This window comes from Carassius auratus, chromosome 22, assembly GCF_003368295.1.
Source record: "Carassius auratus strain Wakin chromosome 22, ASM336829v1, whole genome shotgun sequence".
Taxonomy (NCBI): Eukaryota; Metazoa; Chordata; class Actinopteri; order Cypriniformes; family Cyprinidae; genus Carassius; species Carassius auratus.
Window position 1 is genome coordinate 3,653,062 of NC_039264.1, and position 23,932 is coordinate 3,676,993.

Here is a 23,932-nt window from a genome sequence, read left to right on the forward strand (position 1 = left end):
AAAGTTTGAAAAGTTTAAAATTTTTTATAACGTTTTAAATTTGATGTTTTTCAGTCTAAAATAGTTTGACGTTTAAAGGAGTTTTAAAAGCTGAAAGTTTGAATGTTTTGAAAGCAATAAAGTCTGTCAGCGACAGACAGACAGACAGACAGATAGATAGATAGATAGAATCAAAAATATTTTTCCTATTTAAAACTCGACCCTTCTTTAGTTACATCGTATACGAAGACCGACGGAAAATGAAAAGTTGTGATTTTCTAGGCTGATATGGCTAGGAACTATACTCTCCTTCCAGTGTAATAATCAAGTAACTTTGCTGCCATTGGTGCAGCAGGCGCAATGATATTACGCGGCGCTTGAAAATATCCCCCCCGGCTAACTTCCAATGGTAGTCTATTTACCAATTTAATTATTTATTTGCCTATTTTGTGTGTTCCTTTGAGTACGCAAGCCATAAAGTGCACATGAAGGGTTTTCCTGCAAAATTGGGCTACTTTTGGGCTGCCACGGGTTGTTTTGAATGTCCGCGGATTGAAGACATGAAGGGAAGTTGCCCCTGAAATGCACATTTTTACCAGCAGATCCCCACCAAAAAAATCAAATAAAATTGTATTTAACCCTTCAGAATGCTTGCATTTAAATATACTTAGTTTTGGGCTAGTTTTTAGTAGCAATTGGGTGGGTTTTGTTGTGAAAACCTGGCAACCCTGCATCACAGTTCCACTACTCTTATTGGGCTATTTTGAAAATGCAGTCACAGGACAAATTTCCCTCCGCCACGGATTATTTAACAACATATACTATTATTGTTATTTTTCATCTATGTTTTTATCAAACAAAATGTTTTTGTCTTGTGCAGGATCTTCCTTTACAAAAATTTTAAATGCAACGTTTTGTTATAAATTCATTGTTTTATATTATCTTATATTTTACTTTATATTCTTAAGATAAATTAAATTGTTTTAAAAAGTTGTATTAATCAATTTCATCAGACATGATTTTTGATGATGTGTATAATCATATAAAAAGGAAAAGTCAGAATTTAGGGGAAAATAAAACAGATCTCATAAGGCCCTAAATTAAAAGGTGGCTTAAAAAAAGTTTACATTCATTCTCAAGGTCTAACAAACATGTGGGGAGCATTTCCTTTCATATTAATGGTAATTGTGATATAAATAGTGACATAGTATGACTATGACTAAGTCAGAATATTTCAGGCCATATCGCCCAGCCCTATGAAAAAGCGGAAATAAATTAAAAATGCATACTAATTATAAACATCCTCGCAAAATTGAAAGACATAAAATAGATAAAATTAAAAGGTTTAGGCTATTAATTAAATTTTTTTAGGGTGGATTTTTTTCTGGGACATGGCAACCCAGGCGGCTTTCTGCGCTCATGGATTGATAAACAATTCAAGATGGCACCGTGTATAGTGTTGGCTGGCCTTCACTCGGTGTTGTCTATTTTACAGTTCCTGCTAATATTTGTATGTTTTATTAACCCAAAGTACTCTCTTTGGATTTACGATTGCAAAACTTTGATTCAAATTCGTGCACTAATGGCAGATGTCACTCGGAGCAAAAAAAGGACTTTGTCCTCGCAGCAGCCTGGGACTGATCGTCGGCGAAAGCGTGGCAGCAAAGGAGGGAAGTATATTAAAGCTAAAGCGGCGGAGGTGCTCGAGAGGAACCAGGCGGCTCGACGAAACAGGCCTCCGAGAGGAATACATCTCACCAATCTGAGTTATATCGAATCGGATGTGTTCTCGAATGGGACTTCATCGCTCCCATTGGACTCTGGTACAGTACAGAAGGCATTGCTGTCAAATAAGGCGTTTGTTTTAAATGACAACAACGTGATTTGGATGTTGTTTCTTTCTGAAACCGTGCTTAAAGGGAAAGTTCACCCAAAAATGAAAATACTTTAATTAATTGTTCATCCCCAGTGATGGACTGGGTGTCTTAAACGGCCCTGGATGTTCTCCCGAATAACGTTAGGCCCACCACAACTACAAACAGTCACTACTATTTCACAATATTACAGCAATCATACTGTATTAATGGCAGATAACATCACAAATATCACGGTGACTCTGCTAACCAAAACAAACCATCACAGAAATTCAAATGATTTCCATTACAAACATCACAAACCATCAACTTTTAAACACTAAAACCATTAAAAGGTGTGTTTTTGGACATATTACATTCCCAGATAGCACACGTACGTCTGCAAGATGTCTGTTAAAGATCTCTTGATCTGGGGTTCATTTCCCAAAAGCATATTTGCTAACTAAGTTAGCAACTTTGTTGGTTGCAATACAATTTCCCATTGCCAACCAACTAAGTTGCTAACAGGGTAGCAACTATGCTTTTGGGAAAGCACCCCTGGAAAGCATCTGCTGTCAAAAGTCTGACAGACGTCTGTCAGATGTCAGTTTTACATACATTCTAAATCATAAACATCTTAAAAACATCTGATAGACATCTATTTGACATCTAAAAGGAAACGTCCTATAGACGTACTGCAGATGAGCAGACACCGTAAAAAATATGTCTTGTAGATGTAAATGTAGACGTCAAATAGACGTCTCTGAGATGTATGTGTGCTATCAGGGTTAGGATTTAGTGGCTTTAACAAAAGCCATGAATAGAAGGTTACCAATTACTAGTAGACCAACAAACGCCATTACAGTCACCCGATACAATGATTATTAGAAACAGTAAAACCATTACAAATTATGTGGAAAAAACTGTGGTTGCCAGAATAAAAAAATAAATAAAAAAAATACAGAAAAACGGTAAACACATTCACGGTCGAAAACTGTTAATTTCACAGTATAAAGCTGTAATTTACAAACAAGAAAATTTGAATGGAAACCAGTAAATTCTACAACTCACACTACTATCAAAATCTGCTTTGTATCTTTAACATACTGACAATCAGCATTAGGTGGTAAAAGAGAAAGCCACATGAAGAATCAAAGCTCACCATTAGTTGCTTCGCCACAAGCAGAAGCACATATTAATTTATATAAGGGGCGCAGAGTTATTCATGTAAAACACAAAACACCATTATGGTAACGCACATGATACTTAATGCAATAAGCTTTCATTAAACAACAGAACATAATAACATAAAGCCCAAATGTACATGATCATATTGTTAGATATATCGCCCAGCCCTAATATCAGGGCTGCCTGATAAATTTATATGAAATCGTAAATTTTAAACGTAAACAACGCTGATTTGTTATCATTGATTTCTTTGCACACCAAAAGTATTCTCGTAGCTTCGTAAAATTACAACTGAACCACTGGTATCACATGGTCTATTTTACAGATGTCCTTGCTAATTTCTGCACCTGGGAACATGTCAGTTGTATTGCTGTCTATGGAGGGTCAGAGAGGTCTCAGTTTTTGGGTGAACTAACCCTTTAATATCGGCGAAATGGATCCTCTGATTTAACTTTTTCCAGACGACTGTTCTAGGGCTGTCAAAATTGCTGAAGGATGTATAATAATTTCAGAAGCTTTTGGCTTCTTAATACGCTAAATAGCTATCCCCACAGTGGCTGCTGAATAAACAGAAGATTAAACTCCTTTTATTGATTCAATGTAGGGCTGCGCGATTAATCTAAATTAGATTGCAAAGGTGATAAATAGTGATTAGGCAGAAGCTGTGATTGTCATGTGTATATTTCAGTAAAGCATGGTTCTGTGATCAGCAGTAAATCAGCCAGAGGACGCTCTTGCGCTGAAACTCCAAAATAGGCCCCCGAAGAAGGAATCTAGGAAATTTATATATACGATTATATTTGTTTCTTCATCAGATTTGGAGAAACAGAATTACATCACTTTCTCAGCAATGAATCCACTGCAGTGAATGGGTGCCATCAAAATGAGTCTAAACAGCTGATAGAGATCCTCAAGTAACATCAAACATCAAATCCCTCATCAATGCATTTTTTACTTCTAGAGAGTCTTGTCTGAATTGAAAAAGTGGTCTGGTCTGAATTGCTCTGAAATCTGCACAGTCCAAACAGCTCTGAACAGATATGTGGATGGATCTTCTTGATGTGAGAGACAACAGGAGATGGACATTTTCACTGGAGGATTTATGGATTAATATGGACTCATATTTTGACCAGAAGCAACAGTATGAAGTTAAAACACATGGGTTTGTTTCCAACACGCAGCTTTTTGCTTCTCAAGAGATTAATTGATGGATTTGAGAGGTGTGGATTACTTGTGGACTATTGTGATATTTTTATCAGCTGTTTGGACTCTCATTCTGAAGACCCATTCACTGCAGAGTATATTGCGTATATTGGTGAGTATATTTTCGGCAAATTTTCACTTTTGGTTGAATGATTCCTTTAAAGCTGAGAACGTTACTTCCCTGCACTTTTTTTTGCTGCATACGTGATATCTAAACTTGTGAAGCTTATTTGACTTTGGTTTACTTTTGTATGCAAATGTTCTGTATAAATCTTGATTCAAACTGTTTCATTTTCAATCTAAGGAAGCCACAAGCAAGCAGTTTTTCCTTTAATTTCTTTACCTGATTTCATTTTCCCTCAGTTATTTGCAGGCAGTTCAATATGTCATATCCCCATGCTAGATAATGAGGTCGCTGATGTTCCCGTGCCGATGCTCCCGCCGCCGTCCACGCCGTCTGTGGAGGAGCTGATCCAGCAGAGCCAGGGGAACCTGCAGCAGCAGGAGCAACACCTGCTCAGCCTCGGACAGGTGTGTGCACTCTTTAATCCTATTTTTAGTAGGAATGCACCGATACCACTTTTACCAGTACTCGCCCGATACGATAATTTTATTTTTGGTATTCGCCGATACTGAGTACCGTTATTACGTCTCTGACTGGCGAAGGCAGTTGTCCTGCTGAATATTTTTGTAAAAACTGTGATACAATTGTTTTTCAGGATTCTTTGATGAACAGAACGTTTAAAAAGAACGCTAATTATTTAAAATAGAAATCAGTTTAAATGTCTTTTACTGTCACTTTTTTTAAGAGTATTATAAGAGTATTAAAGGGGTCATCGGATGCAAAATTCACTTGTTGTTTTTGTTTTGAAAGTGTTCATAAGATGTGCGATTTATGGAGTGTTACAAGCTCTTGGTGCAGAAAGAAGATCTGTTTTCTTTTCCTGATAAAAGTCAAAATGGCTCATTCCCCAAAACGGCTCATTCTAACATGCCTCCACATGTCTACATCACGATGTGGGAAGATTTGCATAACGCCGCCTAAATCTTCACGCAAAGTCAGTAGGAGTAACATCACTCCAATTATTTCCGTCACATGCTTGAGGTATTCGGCCAATCACAAAGCACTGGATAGCTGGCCAATCAGAGCACACCTCACATTTCAGACCGATGAGCTTTCTAAAAATCAACGCGTTTCAGAAATGCGGGTCATAGAGGAGAAACATAACAAAGTATGTTATAGACTTTTCATTAAACCCTAAAGTATCATCAACCTTTAACTTGAGCATGAAAATGAAAATGAGCATCCGTTGACCCCTTTAGTTTCGTACCCAAAAATAGTCTTACTGATCCAATACTATTGCACATTGATATATTTTAACCCTTATGCATAGTTGGGGACGTTTTCGTCCAGCAGGGGGTAAAGTTGAGTCTTAATTTGGCCACAACTTTCTCTGTGTTTGAGCTAATGGAATGATTTTTGGTGACAAATCTTATTTTTACCCATATTTTGGGAAAATGCTTTGAAATTTTTCAAAAACTCAACGGTACACTCTGGCAAATTCACTACCCTTTCGTTATGTTCGTGGATGAAAACATCCACTAAATTAAACTGATGTAAAAATGTATCAGATAAATATTTTTTTTTTTAAATTTTTTGCATAAATCTATTAATCAACTTCAGTCCTGATCAAAAATACCAAATGTTTAAAAAAAATGCAAAATTTTAACTCTTTAATTACCAAGTTCATAAATGATGTCGCTGATGTGGGAAAAAAAAACACACAAAATTACATATCCACGTGATTGTGGACTGGATATTTTTTTTTTACCTTTTATTGCAGTCTTGGGGATCTCAAAGATTAGTAACAAGATTGGCTTTGTTGCATTGTTAGTTTTTGTGCAGCATTAGATTTAAACAATCAAACCCCAACCTGCACAAAAACTAAAATTGCATCAAAGCCAATGTTGCTACTAATCTTTGACATGCCCAAGACTGTTATAAAAGGTAAAAAAAAATCCAGCCACAATTACTTTTTATATTGAAAATAAGTCATTTTGTGCCCCCCCCCCCAAAATCAGTGACATCATTTAGGAACTTGGCAATTAAAGAGTTAAAATCTTGGATTTTAAAAAAAAGATTTGGTATTTTTGATCAGGACTAAGGTTGATTAACAGATTTAGGCAAAACAAATTGAGAAAAATTATGAATCTGACACAAATTTTATAGCAGTTTAATTGAGTGGATGTTTTCATCCCGAACATTACGAAAGGGTAGTGAATCTGAACAATGCACAAGGGTTAAGTAAATGTGTTTTGGGGTTTCAGGAGCAAGTGACGGCCGCCATCTCTTTGGCGATGGAGCAGCAGATGCAGAAGCTGCAGGTGGAGACACAGCTGGACATGAACGAGTTTGATAACCTGCTGCAGCCCATCATAGACACCTGCACCAAAGAAGTCATAGCGGTACGAGCCAGGAAACTTGATCGCCCACGGCACGCCCACTCTGTCTGATACGCCTCAGATTAGTCATTATCTGGTTATTTCTCGTTCTCAGGCTGGAAAGGACTGGATGCTCAGTAATGCTAAAACCCAGCCGCACTGCGAGCTGATGGCGTCGCATCTCAGAGACCGCGTCATTGCAGACGGGGCTCAATTCGAGCTCCGCCTACATCTCATCTATCTGACCAATTGCGTCCTGCATCACTGGTGAGAGGCGGAGATTTTATCTGAACTGTTGAGTCACATTATAAAGCATTTTGAATACTTAAATCAGCTGTTTGGGAAGTGTTATTTTAGTATTTTTATTTTCTATGATAGATTAAAACATTAATATTATGAATTAGTTTTTGTATTTTATGCATGTGCAATTTTTCTTAGATTTACATATAAGTATTTACATATATTTATATAATATAGAAGATATTTATTTATATTATTTCTTAGTTCACAAACTGTTCCTCTGCTGTGAATTTGGGTTTCTTAATGTTCATCTGGGAAAACAGTGTGCATTATCTCACTAGATTTATTACGTAAATCATGTATGAAACTATGCCAACTAGGGCTGCACGATGTGTCGTTTAAGCATCGTTATCGCGATGTACGAATCCACAATAGTCACATCGCAGGATGTGCGGTGTAGGCTGTCGTAGTTGATCCGTTATTCATTAACTGTACGGGCCAGCTGCTCCCCAGGCCTTGACGAATGTGATTCGCGGATTAATTGCACAGCTTAACCATCATAGAGTGAAAGTTTATCATTTGCATGTGTTTTTAAGTCCTGTCAGTTTAACCGGGCAGAGAGAGAGCGCGCGCGAGAGAGAGAGAGAGAGAGAGAGAGCGCGAAAGAGAGCGTGCGAGAGAGAGAGAGAGAGAGAGCGCGCGCGAAAGAGAGTGCGCGAGTAAGAGAGAGAGAGAGAGAGGGAGACAGAGAGAGAGAGAGAGAGAGAGCGCGACAGAGAGTGCGCGAGTAAGAATCAATATTAATCAATTGACACAATGGTGTCGATGTTTAAATCATTTAAAATGAGAATGTAAGTGTGCTCAACCCATTTTTGTTTGTAAGAAAAAATTTAATTAGATTTCATATCGCAATATATATCTAAGAACAAAACATTAGCGCAATGTCATTTTTTCCCCAATATTGTGCAGCCCTAATGCCAACACAGGAGAATAGATCAATATTTCTAAATATGTGATTTGTTGTACATCGCGATATCAAAATAAAAGCTCAAACACTCCTCCGAGTTTGCATGTGGCCAAATATTACAATTACATGGATTTAAACATATTTGTTATGATACACAATATGCTTAAAGGGTTACTCCACCCCAATCATATGTTCATGAAAAATAGATCAGTTTGAATAAAGAAAGCGATAACTTTGTCATAATATCTTTTCAAATGTTAAAGTTGCCACAGTCGTTGCATGATTTTGTGCTGTGCTTTATTTGTACCATTTAGTTTTATTAGTTTAATTTAACATACATCATTTTAAAGATAATAACGATATTGTTTAACAAGTGAGACCAAAAATGTAGCTCTTAAAGTCTTTGAAAGTCCTGGAATTTAATTTAGCAGTTTCTGTATAAAGCTGTATTGAGCAAACCCTTAATTTTTCTCCATAGTCAGAGGAATAATCAGAAGGATCTGTTGGCGGCTCTTCAGAAGGTCGTGGTTCCCATTTACTGCACCAGCTTCCTGGAAGTAGAGGAAGAAAAGCGGCAGAATATCACCCGCGTAAGATCATTCCCATTTCTTCCCTTTTTGCATTTTCTTTATGGTGCCAATTTGACTTGTAGCAGAAAACGAGTGGTTGCTCTTCATGTTTTCAGCTGCTGGTGCTCTGGGAGAAGAACGGTTACTTTGACAACATCACGATTCAGCAGCTTCAGAGTCCGGCTCTGGGTCTGAGACAGTATCAGGTGCAGCTCGTGCTGTCAGTGTTTATTTTCTGTTTAACTCTGGAGGATGTGTTCCTCATGATGTCTCTTATGTGTCTGGTCCAGGCGTCGCTCATCACGGAGTATGCTCCGGTGGTGCAGCCCATCCAGATGGCCTTCCAGCAGCAGATCCAGGCTCTGAAGACGCAGCACGAGGAGTTCGTGAACAATCTGAAGCAGCAGCAGACAGCAGCGGTGACTTCTCAGCTTGGTAAAAAATAATTTTAATATTTTTTTTTACAATATGTTTTAATAATCTATTACATCTATAATTTTATTATATATATTTTTTAAATATTATAATGTAATTATATATTTTTTGTCTTCATTTTTTAACTATCTTAAGTAAGTGTTAGGTCAGCCTTGTAAAAACATTTGACATGTTTGGGGTAGGAAGTTTAATGTTTTTATTCAGCGAGGATGCATCGAATTGATTGAAAGTGACAGTAAAATCCATTTATAATGTTACAAGAGATTTCGATTTCAGATTTCTATTTTCGGACAGCATTCCAAATACGCATAACCTACAAAACTGTATTTTTAAAAATGTAATAATATTTCAAAATTTTACTGTTTTGACTTTAATTTTGGTCGGTTTGATGAGCAGAAAAGAATCCTTTTAAAAAGAACATCTTTCCAACACCATATTGCATTTTTTACATAATGTGTTTTTATTCTCTAGTTTGTTGTGATGATTATTTTATGAGTTTGGTCTTGTGACATCATTTCCAAACATCTTTCTTTTGATCATTTTCTGTCTTGATATCATTCCCAAGTTTAGAGCTTTATTAGTCTTTATGAGGTGATGTGTTATGACTGCAGAGGTGCTTCACATAAATAGACAAAACACTTAAACACAATAGGTGCATTTCCATTACAGATTTGCGCAAAACCTTTGCAATATTTTATAAATGTTGATTAAAAGTATTGTGAAATGACAGCATTTCCATTAACTCCTGTTATTGCTTGTTTTTCTGCAAAAAAATTCCATTGAAGTTTTGCAATATAATCAAATTACTGAATCATTGAGCGTATTTTTTTTTTGAGTTATGCGATCCAAAATTTACATTTGCATTAGGTGTATTTAATTTATTAATTTTCTCCAGGAGATCCAAATCCTCCATTGCCCGTTTGGTTCAATCCGTTGCACAACATGCTGGCGTGGAACCCGCAACAACCTGTGAGTGGAAAAACACTTGAATATCTTACAGTACTTATATTAATACTAGCTCTGTAACTGATTACATGAAATCTGGATTACATACTCACATTCCAAATATGAAGTATTTGTAAATCAAAATATACTTTGTTTTAAAATGCTCATAATTGGATTACTGTCAGTTATTGCATACATTTTACTTGTTAATGTCAGTAAATTGTTCGTAATTGATTTTTTTCTGTCTTTTAAATGTTTCATTCTAAAAGATTATCCACTTTTCATATTAGAGATATTTGTATTATTTTGAAATAGTTATATTTACAGTTTTTACAATTTAACTTCAACAGCTTTTAAACCCTCTGTTGTTTTTTCACCAACCCACTGTAATGTTTAATACAAAAGGTTATCATATTCAAAACAATTTGATGAACAAATAAGATCAGAAGTCAAAGTAAGGGCTGGGTGAATTGGGCAAAAATTGATCACGGTATTTTTTTTTTTCATATCAGTCGATAAATTTCACATTTTTATTTCTTTTAAGTTTAAAGGCAGATTTTTGCTCCAATGTGGAAGTGGTAAAAACCAGACGGTTAATTGTAGGTTTACACTGTAATTTATGGTCAGAACAAACACTTTTTAATTCTCTACACTTTTCCAGTCATTTTTGGATAACAAAATAAATATCTTATAGAATTTTTTTTTTAATTAAGTTCTGCATGTTCTAATGAGTGATATTGTTTAAAATCAAGAAATAGGTTTGTGTTGCCTGATAATATTAATAATATAAAAAAGTTGTCTTTTAGAAATACACATTTGATAGTAGCTTAAGTTCAGATGCAGATTAATGTTCAATATCAAAATCAGTAATATCTTTAAAAATTGTAGCAATCTCATTTTTATATGGTAAAATTTCATTATTCTGACTGTTTGAGCTGTTTTTTAACCATTGTTCTTCCATAATCGTGTACATTTAGATTATGATAATCACAGTTAAAACCACAAATATATCACGTTAATACCATGGTAAAAATGTAATATGGCTTTTATGTGTATGAAAAACACTAGACTAAATACATTAAGTATAAACACTATATCTTAGCTTAATCACAAACTATAACTTAGTACAGCTTAAACCTCCTTCAATACATTTAATACGTCTACATTAATAATAGAATAAAATTTAATGCGAAAACCCACATTTCTGGCATAATACATTGTGCAGTTAGTAGATCAAAAAGTCTTCTGACTTGTTGCGCATTTTCGTTTTTTTTTTTATCAGCACTGTTTCACCTGGCTTTAAAAAGTTATTTGTGTTCCTCTCTAGATTCAAGTGCTTTACACTGGATCTCACAGCACTGTTTATTGTTCACGTAAGTGAACGCATCGGTTCTATTGAATCTCACGCCGCACTCTGAACCTAGCAGATAAACAATCCCAGTTATGCGCTCACGAACGACTAGCGCTTTGTCATTTCACCTTTGCCTCATAAACATTATATTGAACATTTATCGAACTCTTCTTATGGTTTGAGGAAATTTATATTCCAAACATTTATCGAACTCTTGTTATCGTTTATCGAGAGAATTTATATTGTGTGATAATTATCGTTATCGGTTTATTGCCCAGCCCTATCTAAATGTAATCAGAAAAGTAATGCAATAGATTACTAATTACTATTTTCATACTTTATTTTAAATTAGTAATGGATTAGAGTTTATTTTCCAAATAAAAATCAAATAGACACCTATTGCAGTGTAATTTTTTTTGCATTGTTTTCAGATAAAAATATTTGTCTTTGACCTTCTTAAAGGTTTATTTTTATTATTATAATTCAATCCAGCACTGATGCTAATATATGTTTCTGCCTCCAGCCGCCTTTCGACCCGTATCAAGCCCCGCCCCCCTGGCCCCCCTGGAACAGCAATGGGGGCATGTGGAACTGGAGCAGCCCTTGGGACGGGGGCTCCACAGGCCCCTGGAGCGGTCAGTTCAACCAACCACCTTGGAGTAGCCAGCCGGATCAAGCATCACCATGGGGCCACTGGCCCTTCCCTCCTCCTCAGCAGCCACCACCACCACACAACTTCGGACACTTCATGCAGGACGAGTTTCCTCCACGGCATCCCTTCGAACAGTCGTCGTATCAGCCGCATCGATTCGACTACCAACAGGAAGACTTCCCTGGAGGTGAGACCTCTGCTTTTTTTAATCGGCAAAACTACTTGAGTCAAAAATTATGATTTCATGAAAAAAAAAAAATTTTTTCCTGTATTTATACACATTATTGTTATCCCATCCTGTATTGCGTAAATACAAGTTTTTATGTTTGAAAAAAAATTAAGATGGCAGTAAATATTAATGTTGGTGTATTTTATTATTAGCGTAATTTTGCCATTCTTAAAAAAGTATTAATTAAAGGGTTAGTTCGCCCAAAAATGAAAATTATGTCATTAATAACTCACCCTTATGCTGTTCCAAACATGTAAGGCCTCCTTTTATCTTTGGAACACAGTTTAAGATATTTTAGATTTAGTCTGAGAGTTTTCAGTCCCTCCATTGAAGCTGTGTGTACGGTATACTGTCCATGTCCAGAAAGGTAAGAAAAACATCATCAAAGTAGTCCATGTGACATCAGAGGGTCGGTTAGAATTTTTTGAAGCATCGAAAATACATTTTGGTCCAAAAATAGCAAAAATGACGACTTTATTCAGCATTGTCTTCTCTTCCGTGTCTGTGTGAGAGAGAGTTCAAATCAAAGCAGTCTGGATATCCGGTTCGCGAATGAATCATTCAGTTCACCAAATCGAACTGAATCGTTTTAAACGGTTCGCATCTCTAATACGCATTTATCCACAAATGACTTAAGATGTTAACTTTTTTTAATGTGGCTGACACTCCCTCTGAGTTCAAACAAACCAATATCCCGGAGTAATTCATTTACTCAAACAGTACACTGACTGGACTGCTGTGATGAACACCGAGCTGAGCCAGATAACGAACAATAGACTGACTCGTTCACGAGTGAAGAACCGGTTGCATCGGTGTTCGGATCACCAGTAGTTCTTTCAGACAGTTCGATTCAATAAACCGGTTGAAGTAAACGGTTCACAGGTTCTTTTGCGCTCGACGTAATGGCGTCATTGGGGATGACTGAAAGCCTTCGGTTTACCCGCGCTCATAACACTAGCACAGAATCAGTTCAGAATCAATCACCAAAAGAATCAGTTCGGTTCAGACGCTCTCTGTGTCGGTCTGCTTCACGCTGAATCACACATGCGCAGTGTCATCAGCTCCTCGGTTCACGAATCGGACACGTCTGACAGAAACGGTTCTTGACTCGTGAACGAGTCAATGTTTTGTTCATTATCTGGCTCGGCTCGGTGTTCATCTTCAGTTCTCTCTTCACAGCAGTTCAGTCAATGTACTGTTTGAGTACATGAATTACTCCGGGATATTGGTTTGTTTGAACTCAGAGGGAGTGTCAGCCTCATTAAAAAAGTTAACATCTTAAGTCATTTGTGGATTAATGCGTATTAGAGATGCGAACCGTTTATAACGATTCAGTTCGATTTGGTGAACTGAATGATTCGTTCGTGAACCAGATATCCAGACTGCTTTGATTTGAACTCTTTCTCACAACAGACACGGAAGAGAAGACAATGCTGAATAAAATCTTAATTTTTGCTATTTTTGGACCAAAATGTATTTTCGATGCTTCAAAATATTCCAACGGACCCTCTGATGTCACATGGACTACTTTGATGATGTTTTTCTTACCTTTCTGGACATGGACAGTAGACCGTACACACAGCTTCAATGGAGGGACTGAGAGCTCTCGGACTAAATCTAAAATATCTTAAACCGTGTTCTGAAGATAAAAGGAGGCCTTACATGTTTGGAACAGCATAAGGGTGAGTTATTAATGACATAATTTTCATTTTTGGGCGAACTAACCCTTTAATACTTCAGTTGAGATCAAATTTTTTGCTCATTTTTATTTTACAGTACAGTTATTTATTTTACGGTATTGTAATAGAAATATGTTGCGTTACTGAGGTTTACTATTCACGAATGAAATGATAAAATACTGTTTTGAATATTAATAACAGTAACTATTGTAGTTCTGTAGTCTTGAAATTCTTGAATTAATTAGAAAAAAAATTGAAAACCAACACACAAATAAAAAGTTGTTTTGCTCTAAAAAAGTCATCTTAAATTAGGCAAATAGTTTTTAGATTTTTCGTTGAGCATGTTTTATTTTATACAAAACATTCAAATGGTGTAAGATCGTTTTGAAAGTTTAAAAAAATTCTAAAAACCCATAGAATGTTACGGTAGAAAAATAAATTGCCAAAAGGAGGATTTAAATTCTCAGGTTAGTCCTTGCTTTATGTCAGACATACTGTATTTTTCGGAATATAAGTTGCACCTAAGTCGCATCAGTCCAAAAATATGAGGAAAAAAACATGTATAAGTTGCACTGGACTATAAGTCGCATTTATTTAGAACCAAGCACCAAGAGAAAACATTACCGTCTCCAGCCGCGAGAGGGAGCTCTATGATTTCAGTGGAGACTACAGGAGCAGTGAGCAGCATAGAGCGCCCTCTCACGGCTGTAGACGGTAATGTTTTCTCTTAGTTTCTTTCTCTCGGTTTTGATAAATAAGTCGCACCTGACTATAATATAGTCGCAGGACCAGCCAAACTATGAAAAAAGTGCGACTTATAGTATGGAAAATACAGTAATATATATTATATATTGTTCTTTTCACCAGAGATCAGTTCGCCGCCTCATCACCACTCAAACCAGAGGACTCCTTCTCCTGGGATATCTGATTCTCCTCTGTATGGTGGACATCAGCATCCTGATTCCGGGTCGCCTCCTCATGGCTATAATGGTCAGGCGTCACGCAAGCGGTCACACAAGCGGTCACACAAGCGGTCACAAAAGCGGTCACACGAGCGGTCACATGAGCGGTCACACAAACATCGTCAGAGCCCTTCTCACGTAAATCAGGATGACCCCAGCCTGGTGCCCGATGAGCCTTACTACGACCTTCCTGCAGGACTTATGGTGCCACTTGTGAAGGTTATTTTACATTCGATGTCAGCTGGGAAGTAGATGCTTGTTTTTGACAGTCTCAAATGTAACATTAAACTTTGTCTTACCAATAGCTTGAAGATTATGATTTTAAGCCTCTGGACCCCAAAGACCTCCGTCTGCTGCCCGTAAAGCCTCCCAGTGACCGTGTGCTGGCTGCGGTGGAGGCGTTTTACATCCCACCATCTCACGACAGACCAAGAAACAGGTGAACACCAATGTGACTGGTCTTGAGTTGTTGTTTTTTGATTGTTTCACTGTATTTATTCAATATTTAATTTGCAATGATATGAAATTGATAATTTTTCCAGTGAGGGTTGGGAACAGAATGGTCTGTATGAATTCTTCCGGGCCAAAATGCGAGCGAGGCGGAAAAAAAAGGAACGGGACAAACGCAACAGGTGTGGAAGAAATGATCTGTTCTAATATTGTATTTACATTAACATTTACATTTAGTCATTTAGCAAATGCTTTTATCCAGAGCGACTTACAAATAAGGACAATGGAAGCAATCAAAAACCGCAAGAGAGCAATGATATACAAGTGGTATAACCAGTCTCAGTTAGTTTAAACACCGTACACGTAGCAAGGGCTTTTAAATAATATAATAAATAAAAAGAAAACCGATAGAATAGAAAAAGAATAGAGCAAGCTAGTGTTAGAGGTCTTTTTTTATATATAAATGTATAATAAATGAAAATAGAATACAAAAAAAATATTATAAAGGTAGTTAGATTGTTTTTTTTAGAGTAGAGAGTGCTAAAAGTAGAGGGTCAAAGATGGAAGAGATGGGTTTTACGTCAATTCTTGAAGATGGCTAAGGACTCAGCTGCTCGGATTGAGTTGAGAAGGTCATTCCACCAGGAGGGAACATTTAATTTAAAAGTCCATAAAAGTAACTTTGTGCTTCTTTGGGATGGCACAATCAAGCTGCGTTCACTTACAGAATGCAAGCTTCTAGAGGGCTCCTAAGTCTGAAGTAACAAATTTAGGTAAATGGGGTGCAGAGCCAGTGGTGGTTTTGTAGGCAAACATCAATGGCTTGAATTTTATACGAGCAGCTATTGGAAGCCAGTGCAAATTGATAAACAGATGTGTGATGTGTATTCTTTTTGGCTCATTAAAAATGAATCTTGCTGCTGCATTCTGGATTTATTGTAAAGGTTTTATAGAACGGGCTGCCAAGAGAGCACTGCAATAGTCCAGCCAGGACAGAACAAGAGCTTGAACAAGGAGTTGTGCAGCATGTTCCGAAAGAAAGGGCTTAATCTTCTTGATGTTGAAAGAAGCAAATCTGCAGGATGGGACAGTTTTAGCAATGTGGTCTGAGAATGTCAGCTGATCATCAATCATAACTCCAAGGCTTCTAGCTGTTTTTGAAGGAGTTATGGTTGATGTGCCTAACTTGATAGTGAAACTGTGATGAAACGATGGTTTTGTTGAAACCACAAGCAGTTCTGTCTTGGCAAGGTTGAGTTGAAGGTGATGGTCCATCATCCAGCAAGAAATGTCTGTTAGACAGGCTGAGATGCGAGCAGCTACCGTCGGATGATCAGGATGGAATGAGATGTAGAGTTGAGTGTCATCAGCATAGCAGTGGTATGAAAAAGCCATGTATATGAATGACAGAACCTAATGATGCCATGTAGACAGAGAAGAGAAGTGGTCCAAGAACTGAGCCCTGAGGTACCCCAGTAGTTAGATGTTGTGACTTGGGACACCTCACCTCTCCAAGATGCTTTGAAGGACCTATCTGATAGGTAAGACTCAAACCATTGATGTGTGGTTCCTGAGATGCCTTTTGCCAGTAGGGTTGATAGGAAGATCATGTGGTTAACCGTGTCAAAAGCAGCGGACAGATCAAGCAAGATAAGTACTGAAGATTTGGATTCCGCTCTTGCCAGTCTTAGAGCTTCAACAACTGAGAGCAAGGCAGTCTCAGTTGAATGTCCACTTCTGAAGCCAGATTGGTTGCTTTCAAGGTGGTTCTGTGTGAGAAATGCAGAGACTTGGTTGATCACAGCTCGTTCAAGTGTTTTTGCAATGAAAGGAAGGGAAACTGTTGAAAATAAGTTGAAGTGCTAAAATTACTAAGACTAAAACTGAAATTAAAGCTTAATATAAAAAAAACTAATAAAAACAAAAACACAACAGAATTTCTGAAACTAAAATAAAAGCTAAATTACTTTAATAGTGTGCAAAAATTGCTAAAACTGAAATAAAATGAATAAAATAGATATAAATACAAAACCTAAATAATTTTAAAGACAATTCAGCTAATTTTGTGAAAACAAAAATTTAAATGAAAGCAGAAAATCAAACCTAATTCAAAATATTAATAAATAAAAAAACATGTTAAATATAAATATAAAAACAACAAAACACAACATAATTTAGACATAACTTAAAACTAAAATTAAAATGAAAGCTGAAATCATTACAACTAAAATGGACATAAATACAGTATATGCTAAAAAAAAAACCTACAGAACATAACGGCTACAATTTTAACATTAAATTTAAAATCTAGAATTATTTTTTTAAATACAAATAAATGCCATAATAGTATACTTAGCTGAAATCTGAAATAAAAACTGTATATAAATATACAAACTAATAAAAATTTAAAAAAATAATGAAAACTAAAATTTAAATGAATGATGAAGAAAAATAAAATCTAATATATTTCTTAATATATTTCTTAATATATTTAAATACAAAACCCAACATTGGTAAAACTTTAAACTAAAATTCAAATGAAAACTGAAAATATAAAGATATTATAAAGATATTATAAATATTAATAAATACTATTTATTAAACTTTTAATTCAAAAATAACATCTGAATTTAGATGCAACCAAAAAAAAAAAAAAGTAATTCCCATTCTTTCCTCAGTAATATTTCATGTAATTAATTTTTTTTTTGCAGCACACGGAGTCCTTCGGGCAGCCGGTCATGCAGCCGAGGGCGATCTATCTCAAGTTCTAGCTCCAGATCTTCCAAATACTCTCGGTCCAGATCCCGATCCAGATCCCGCTCTCGCTCCTACTCCAGATCTCACTCTCGTTCTCGCTCCTACTCCAGATCTCGCTCTAAGCATCCCAAAAATATATCTGCTTTGACATTGTTGTTGAACACATTTTTTACTTTGTCCCGGAGGAGCAGGAGTCGCTCCAGATCCGGGTCCCGAAGTCGATCCCGCTCCAGACATCGTGCCAGATCACGATCACCAGATAAGCGTCGCCACGCTGCAAAATCTCGCAGTCCAGCGCCACCGTAAGATGATCTGCTTTTGTTACAAATTCAGTTCACATTTGAAAAGCATTTTTTTGTTGTTTTGTTATCCTGTTTGTGGCGTTTAAAAAAAAAATTTTTTATTAATTGATAGTATTTTTGATTTGTTTAAATTGTATTTTAATTAAAAAAAATTACAAATGTTTTACTTTTTCCCGGAGCAGCAGGAGTCACTCCAGATCCGGGTCCCGAGGTCGCTCCCGCTACAGACATCGTGCCAGATCACGATCTCCAGACAAGCATCTTGACGTTGCAAAATCACGCAGTCCAGCGCCACCGTAAGACAATCTGCTTTTGTTACAAATTCAGTTTGCATTTGAAAAGCACTTTTTTTTGTTATCCTGGCTGCATCAGTTTTTTTTTTGTTAATTTTTTTAATTGATAGCTTATTTAATTTGTTTCACTGTATTTTTTTATTTTATTCATTCTCTTACTATTTTTTTTTACACATTTTTGACTTTCTCTTGGAGCAGCAGGAGTCACTCCAGATCCGGGTCCCGAAGTCGCTCCCGTTACAGACATCGCGCCAGATCAAGATCTCCAGACAAGGATCTTGACGTTGTAAAATCTAGCAGTCCAGTGCCACCGTAAGACGATCTGCTTTTGTTACAAATTCAGTTCACATTTGAAAAGCCCTTTTTTGTATTGTTATCCTGTTTGCATAATTTTTTTGGGATATTTTATTATTTGATCGTATATTTTATTTGTTTAAATTGTATTTTTATTTAAAAAAATTACACATTTTTGACTTCATCCGGAGAAGCAGGAGTCACTCTCGATCCAGATCCCGAAGTCGCTCCAGATCACAATCTCCAGACAAGCATCTTGATGTTGAAAAATCACGCAGTCCAGCGCCACCGTAAGACAATCTGCTTTTGTTACAAATTCAGTTCTCATTTGAAAAGCCCTTTTTTTTGTAATTTTGTTGTTTTCGTTACATTGTTTATTTAATAGCTTATTTTATTTGTTTTACTGTGTTTTTATTTATTTATTCTCTATTACTATTTTTTTTAATACATTTTTTACTTTCTTAGGAGAAGCAGGAGTCACTCCAGATCCGGGTCACGAAATCGATCCCAATCCAGATCTCGTTCAGAGTCACAATCTCCAAACAAGCATCTTGAAGCTGCAAAATCACGCAGTCCAACACCACCGTAAGACGATCTACTGTTGTTACAAATTTAGTTCCCATTTGAAAATGAATTTTTTTGTTTTGTTATCCTGTTTGCATCAGTTTTTATTTATTTTGATTTTATTATTTGATTGCATATTTTATTAGTGTAAATTGTATTTTTAAAATAAAATTTTTCTTTTTTTACTTTCTCCTGGAGAAACAGGGGTGACTCCAGATCCGGGTCCCAAAGTCGCTCCTGCTCCAGATCACAATCTCCAGACAAGCATCTTGACACTGCAAAATCTTGCAGTCCAACACCACCGTAAGACGATCTGCTTTTGTTACCCAAAACCTGTTCGCATTTGAAAAGCACTTTTTTTTTGTAAACCTGTGTGTATCAGTTTTTTTTGTTACATTTGTTTATATCATAGCTTATTCTATCAGTTTTAATGTGTTTTTATTTATTTATTCTCTTTTTTTTTCTTACATATTTTTGACCACCTCCTGGAGAAGTAGGAGTCATTCCAGATCTGGGTCCCGAAGTCGCTCCAGATCTGGCTCCAAGTCACAATCTCCAGACAAGCATCTTGACACTGCAAAATCTTGCAGTCCAACGGCACTGTAAGATGATCTGCTTTTGTTATATATTTTTTTGTTTATTTTATTTGTATAATTGTGTTTTTATAATTGTTTCGCACATTTTTGACTTTCTCCTGGGGAAGCAGGAATCATTCCAGATCCACGACCCGTAGTCACTCCAGATCACGATCTCCAGACAAGCATCTTGACGTTGCAAAATCATGCAGTCCAGTGCCACCGTAAGATATTCTGCTTTTATCCAAATCCAGTTCGCATTTGAACATTTTTTTTGTGACCCTGTCTGCATCAGTTTTTTTTGTTACGTTTATTTGATATTTTATGATTTGATCATGTATTTTATTTGTTGCACTGTTTTTATAAAAAATAAAAAAAAAATCACTAATTTTTGACTTTCTCCCGGAGAAGCAGGAGTCAGTCCAGATCCGGGTCCCAAAGTCGCACCAGATCTCGCTCTAAGTCACGATCTCCAGACAAGCATGTTCACACTGTAAAATCACGCAGTCCAACGCCACCGTAAGATGATCTGCTTTGTTACCCAAATCCAGTTCGCATTTGAAAAGCAGATTTTTTTTTTGTGTGCGTGTGATCCTGTCTGCACCAGTTTTTTTATTTTATGTTTGTTTTGATATTTTAATATTTTATAGATTATTTAGTTTTATTGTGTTTTATAATTTTGATTATTTAAAAATTTTTTTTTAAAGAGTGTGACTTTTTTTATTTTGTGAAATTCTCTGACATAAAAATAACATTTATAAAAAAATTTAAGAAATGCATAAAAATGAATGCAGATTTTGCCTGATAATGATTAATTCACCTAATAAATGTAAATAAACTGATACAATAAATAAAATAATGATTTACATGATATATGGTCTCTCTGCAGCTCCACATCTGGTTTGGGTTCAGGCCCTGCTACGTTACCAGCCGACCTCAGGTTGGGCGAAGAAAACAAGGGCTATCAGATGCTCATGAAGATGGGTAAGTGATCAATGAACACTGCATGAACCACTCTTTCTGTTGATGCAGCACTAACTCTTCACCTGTTCATCCTGCAGGCTGGAGCGGATCAGGAGGTCTTGGTGCTAAAGAACAGGGCATTCAAGACCCCATCAAAGGAGGAGACATCCGGGACAAGTGGGACCAGTATAAAGGAGTGGGAGTCTCTTTGGATGACCCGTACATGAACTTCAGGAAAAACAAAAGCAACGATTTTGCCACAAAGATGAAAGCACGAGAAAAAGGTCTTTGTCTTTGTAAAATGGAGATCCTAATGTTAGCAGAAGCCTGTTTGCCCAGTCAATCATCACTAATATTGATGCTAATAATTAGGGTTACGGGTTTATTCAAACTATTAACCCTAATAATTAAACTCTGTATTAATTATGACCAAGTATAAATTGTTTTGTTTTTTTCTTTTTAATCCTCAGTAAGCAGAGACCCACAGGATCCCTCCAGCACAGAGTGATCACCCATCACACGTGGTCTGTATTTTTCCTGTAGATGTCATAAAGCTGTTTTTCACATTTGGTTGGACATTTTATATTGCCCTTGTTTAGTTTTATTGAAAGTGGAAAAATTCATCCAAGCATCATATTGTAACTTACAGAGGTGTCAACGTCATTGCAAATGTTTCCTTTGATTTATCCCAGAGACTGTACAAGCAAAATAAAGATGCTTTGAAAAGGGCACCGTGTTTATACAAACTTTCATTTATGAATGATTGAAGTGAAATACAACAAATACTGAAAAATGCTGGTTTATTTAGGCACCTTATTCCATCAACAATGATTTGAAAGATTTTGTCCGTTTATGATTTGTAGACTATGTATCCAAAATGTTGATCATCTGTTCATTCAACTAATGATAGTCTCTCATTTCCTCTAGAACTTCCTCTATAGCGTGGGTCTTGGGTCGCCTGTGAGCACTAATAAACTAGAAGGAAAAAAAAGTCCTGCTTATAAACACTAAAGATATTGAAGAAATCTAAAAACATTTTGATATATAAACAACAATCATTGAACGTCTAACCCTCACAGCCTCATTTTCGTTCCCTGTCGAATTCTTACCTCTTTAGTATCCTCTAGTGTGGTGTATTTATAATCAGCGTGTCCTAGTGACTCAATCACTGACATGTAATGACGTCTGGTGGAGTCAATGAATACTCTAGTGAGATCTAACTGCTGCCGCGACATGTTGTTGAGTGCAGAAATGGTAGGGCTATGCGATCATAACATTAACATGGAAGAAATATTAATGTGTTCAGGGTTATTCAGACGTAAAGCGTGTAGTTCATATTGTGTACTCACTCTTGATGGTTGTGGTTGCTTTTGGGGTGGGGTCCACGTACGTCATGCCCAGTGATGGACCAACGGCAGCCATGCCTGAATCAATTGACAGCTTAAATCGGTGCATCTCACAAAAATGTGTCCAGGTCTTCCCAGGTTTTTTGCATTGCGGTAATGGGAGTTTGTAGCAAAATGTGCTTAAATGTCATGAAAATAGTTAAAAAAACAAACTAATAACATTTTGATTTTAATATGATATATGACTTGGATTTGTTCTTGTCCCAAATACATTTTTTGCAAAACAAGAACGAAAGTGGTCCTAAACCATAACCCTGAGGTACACCCCAAAGAAATCGAATGAGAAATATGATCTAGACATGTTCTTGACAGGTTTTGTGAGGTTAACCCAAAAACATTTCTCTGAGAACAAGAACAAAGTTTTGGTCCTAAACTATAACCCTGAGGTACACCCCACACAAAATAGTCTGGCTGGCCTGAAATATCAGATTATGTAAACCTACTAGAAGACTATGTGTAAATTAATCCATCTGCCTGAGTCTGTATTGCAACCTCCTTCAAGTGACAGTCAGAACTGGGTCCTTGTGTTGCCGTTGCATTAGATGAGCTAGACCTTAAGGAAGACTCTGAGTGACAACTGGAAAATGTTGTTTGTGATAAAATACGGTCATTGTCTCCATTTTGGGATTTTTTTTTTTCACCCCCGGCTCTTAATTCATGTTTTTTTTTTCTTCTGGAGCATCAATGAGCATTTGAACCTTCTGTAATAGTTTCATGTGGGTCCCTTCGTTGTCCTCACTGTTAAAAGATAGATCTCAAAATCATACAGTTACTACTGGAAAGGGTTAAAATACACAAAAATGCTGGAAAAACTAATAATGTGTGGGACCTGAGGGATTTTTCTGAAGAACAGCAGACAGTTTTAACTGTTCAGAACAAACAAGGGACTCATGATAAACTATCACTACACAAAAAAAAAAAAAAAACATCTGTTGATCATTCAGGTAAAAACACATTACGAGTGAAGTGTATGTAAACTTTTGAACAAGGTCATTTTATAAATTCAACTATTTTCTCTTCTGGACTATATTTTACAATAAAAAATACAATATTTTATGTTGGGAAATTTGTAATTTGTCTTCTGTATGAAATCACACATGGACTGGCTCCTCCTGTATTGAACCAGTTTGTAAACCTATCACCGTCTGGTTACAGATTAACAAGAATTGTAAAAAGAGGTGATGGCATAGTCCCTTTTAGAAAAAGTGCTTTAGTCAAAAAGTGTTTTCAGTTAGGGCTACTTGAGAGTGGAACTCCATCCCAACTTGCATTACAAATTTCAATGCGTATGTTTCCTTTACGTTTTACTTGAAGTGGTTAACTGAGAGTCAGCATTGTCAACATTAGTTTTATGAACTAAACTCTGCTGCTGTCTTGTCATTTCTGCTCTGCTGGTATGAGATTTTATGTTATGTATATGAGGTTGTATGGTTTCGGTCTGACTAAATGATTAGGGCTACTTGTCTGTATGCTTACATTATCTTTGTTTGTATTATGACCTTACTGATTCATTGTTTGTCATTTTGTTTGAAAGTTGGATTGTATGAGTGAGCTGATATTGATTTGTTGGTTCTGTATAACTTTTAAGCAGATGGTTTTTTTTTTTTTTTTAAGGTATCGTGTGAATGGTATGT

At 36.3% G+C, this 23,932-nt stretch overlaps 1 protein-coding gene across 1 annotated transcript; it reads left to right on the top strand.

Moving 5' to 3' along the window:
• The first annotated feature begins 1,393 nt into the window (after positions 1-1,393).
• Positions 1,394-22,451, top strand: LOC113039408 (calcium homeostasis endoplasmic reticulum protein-like). The gene is made up of 24 exons (XM_026197306.1): positions 1,394-1,802; positions 4,627-4,754; positions 6,552-6,689; positions 6,781-6,932; positions 8,351-8,462; positions 8,558-8,647; positions 8,732-8,876; positions 9,772-9,845; positions 11,696-12,011; positions 14,600-14,913; positions 15,000-15,133; positions 15,237-15,326; positions 17,856-18,203; positions 18,386-18,499; positions 18,695-18,808; positions 18,982-19,080; positions 19,262-19,375; positions 19,553-19,657; positions 19,846-19,956; positions 20,338-20,448; positions 20,819-20,913; positions 20,991-21,176; positions 21,363-21,416; positions 21,820-22,451. Exons 1-23 carry the CDS (start codon positions 1,421-1,423, stop codon positions 21,398-21,400), a joined length of 3,510 nt encoding a protein of 1,169 aa, XP_026053091.1. The 5' UTR covers positions 1,394-1,420; the 3' UTR covers positions 21,401-21,416; positions 21,820-22,451.
• The last annotated feature ends 1,481 nt before the right edge of the window (positions 22,452-23,932 follow it).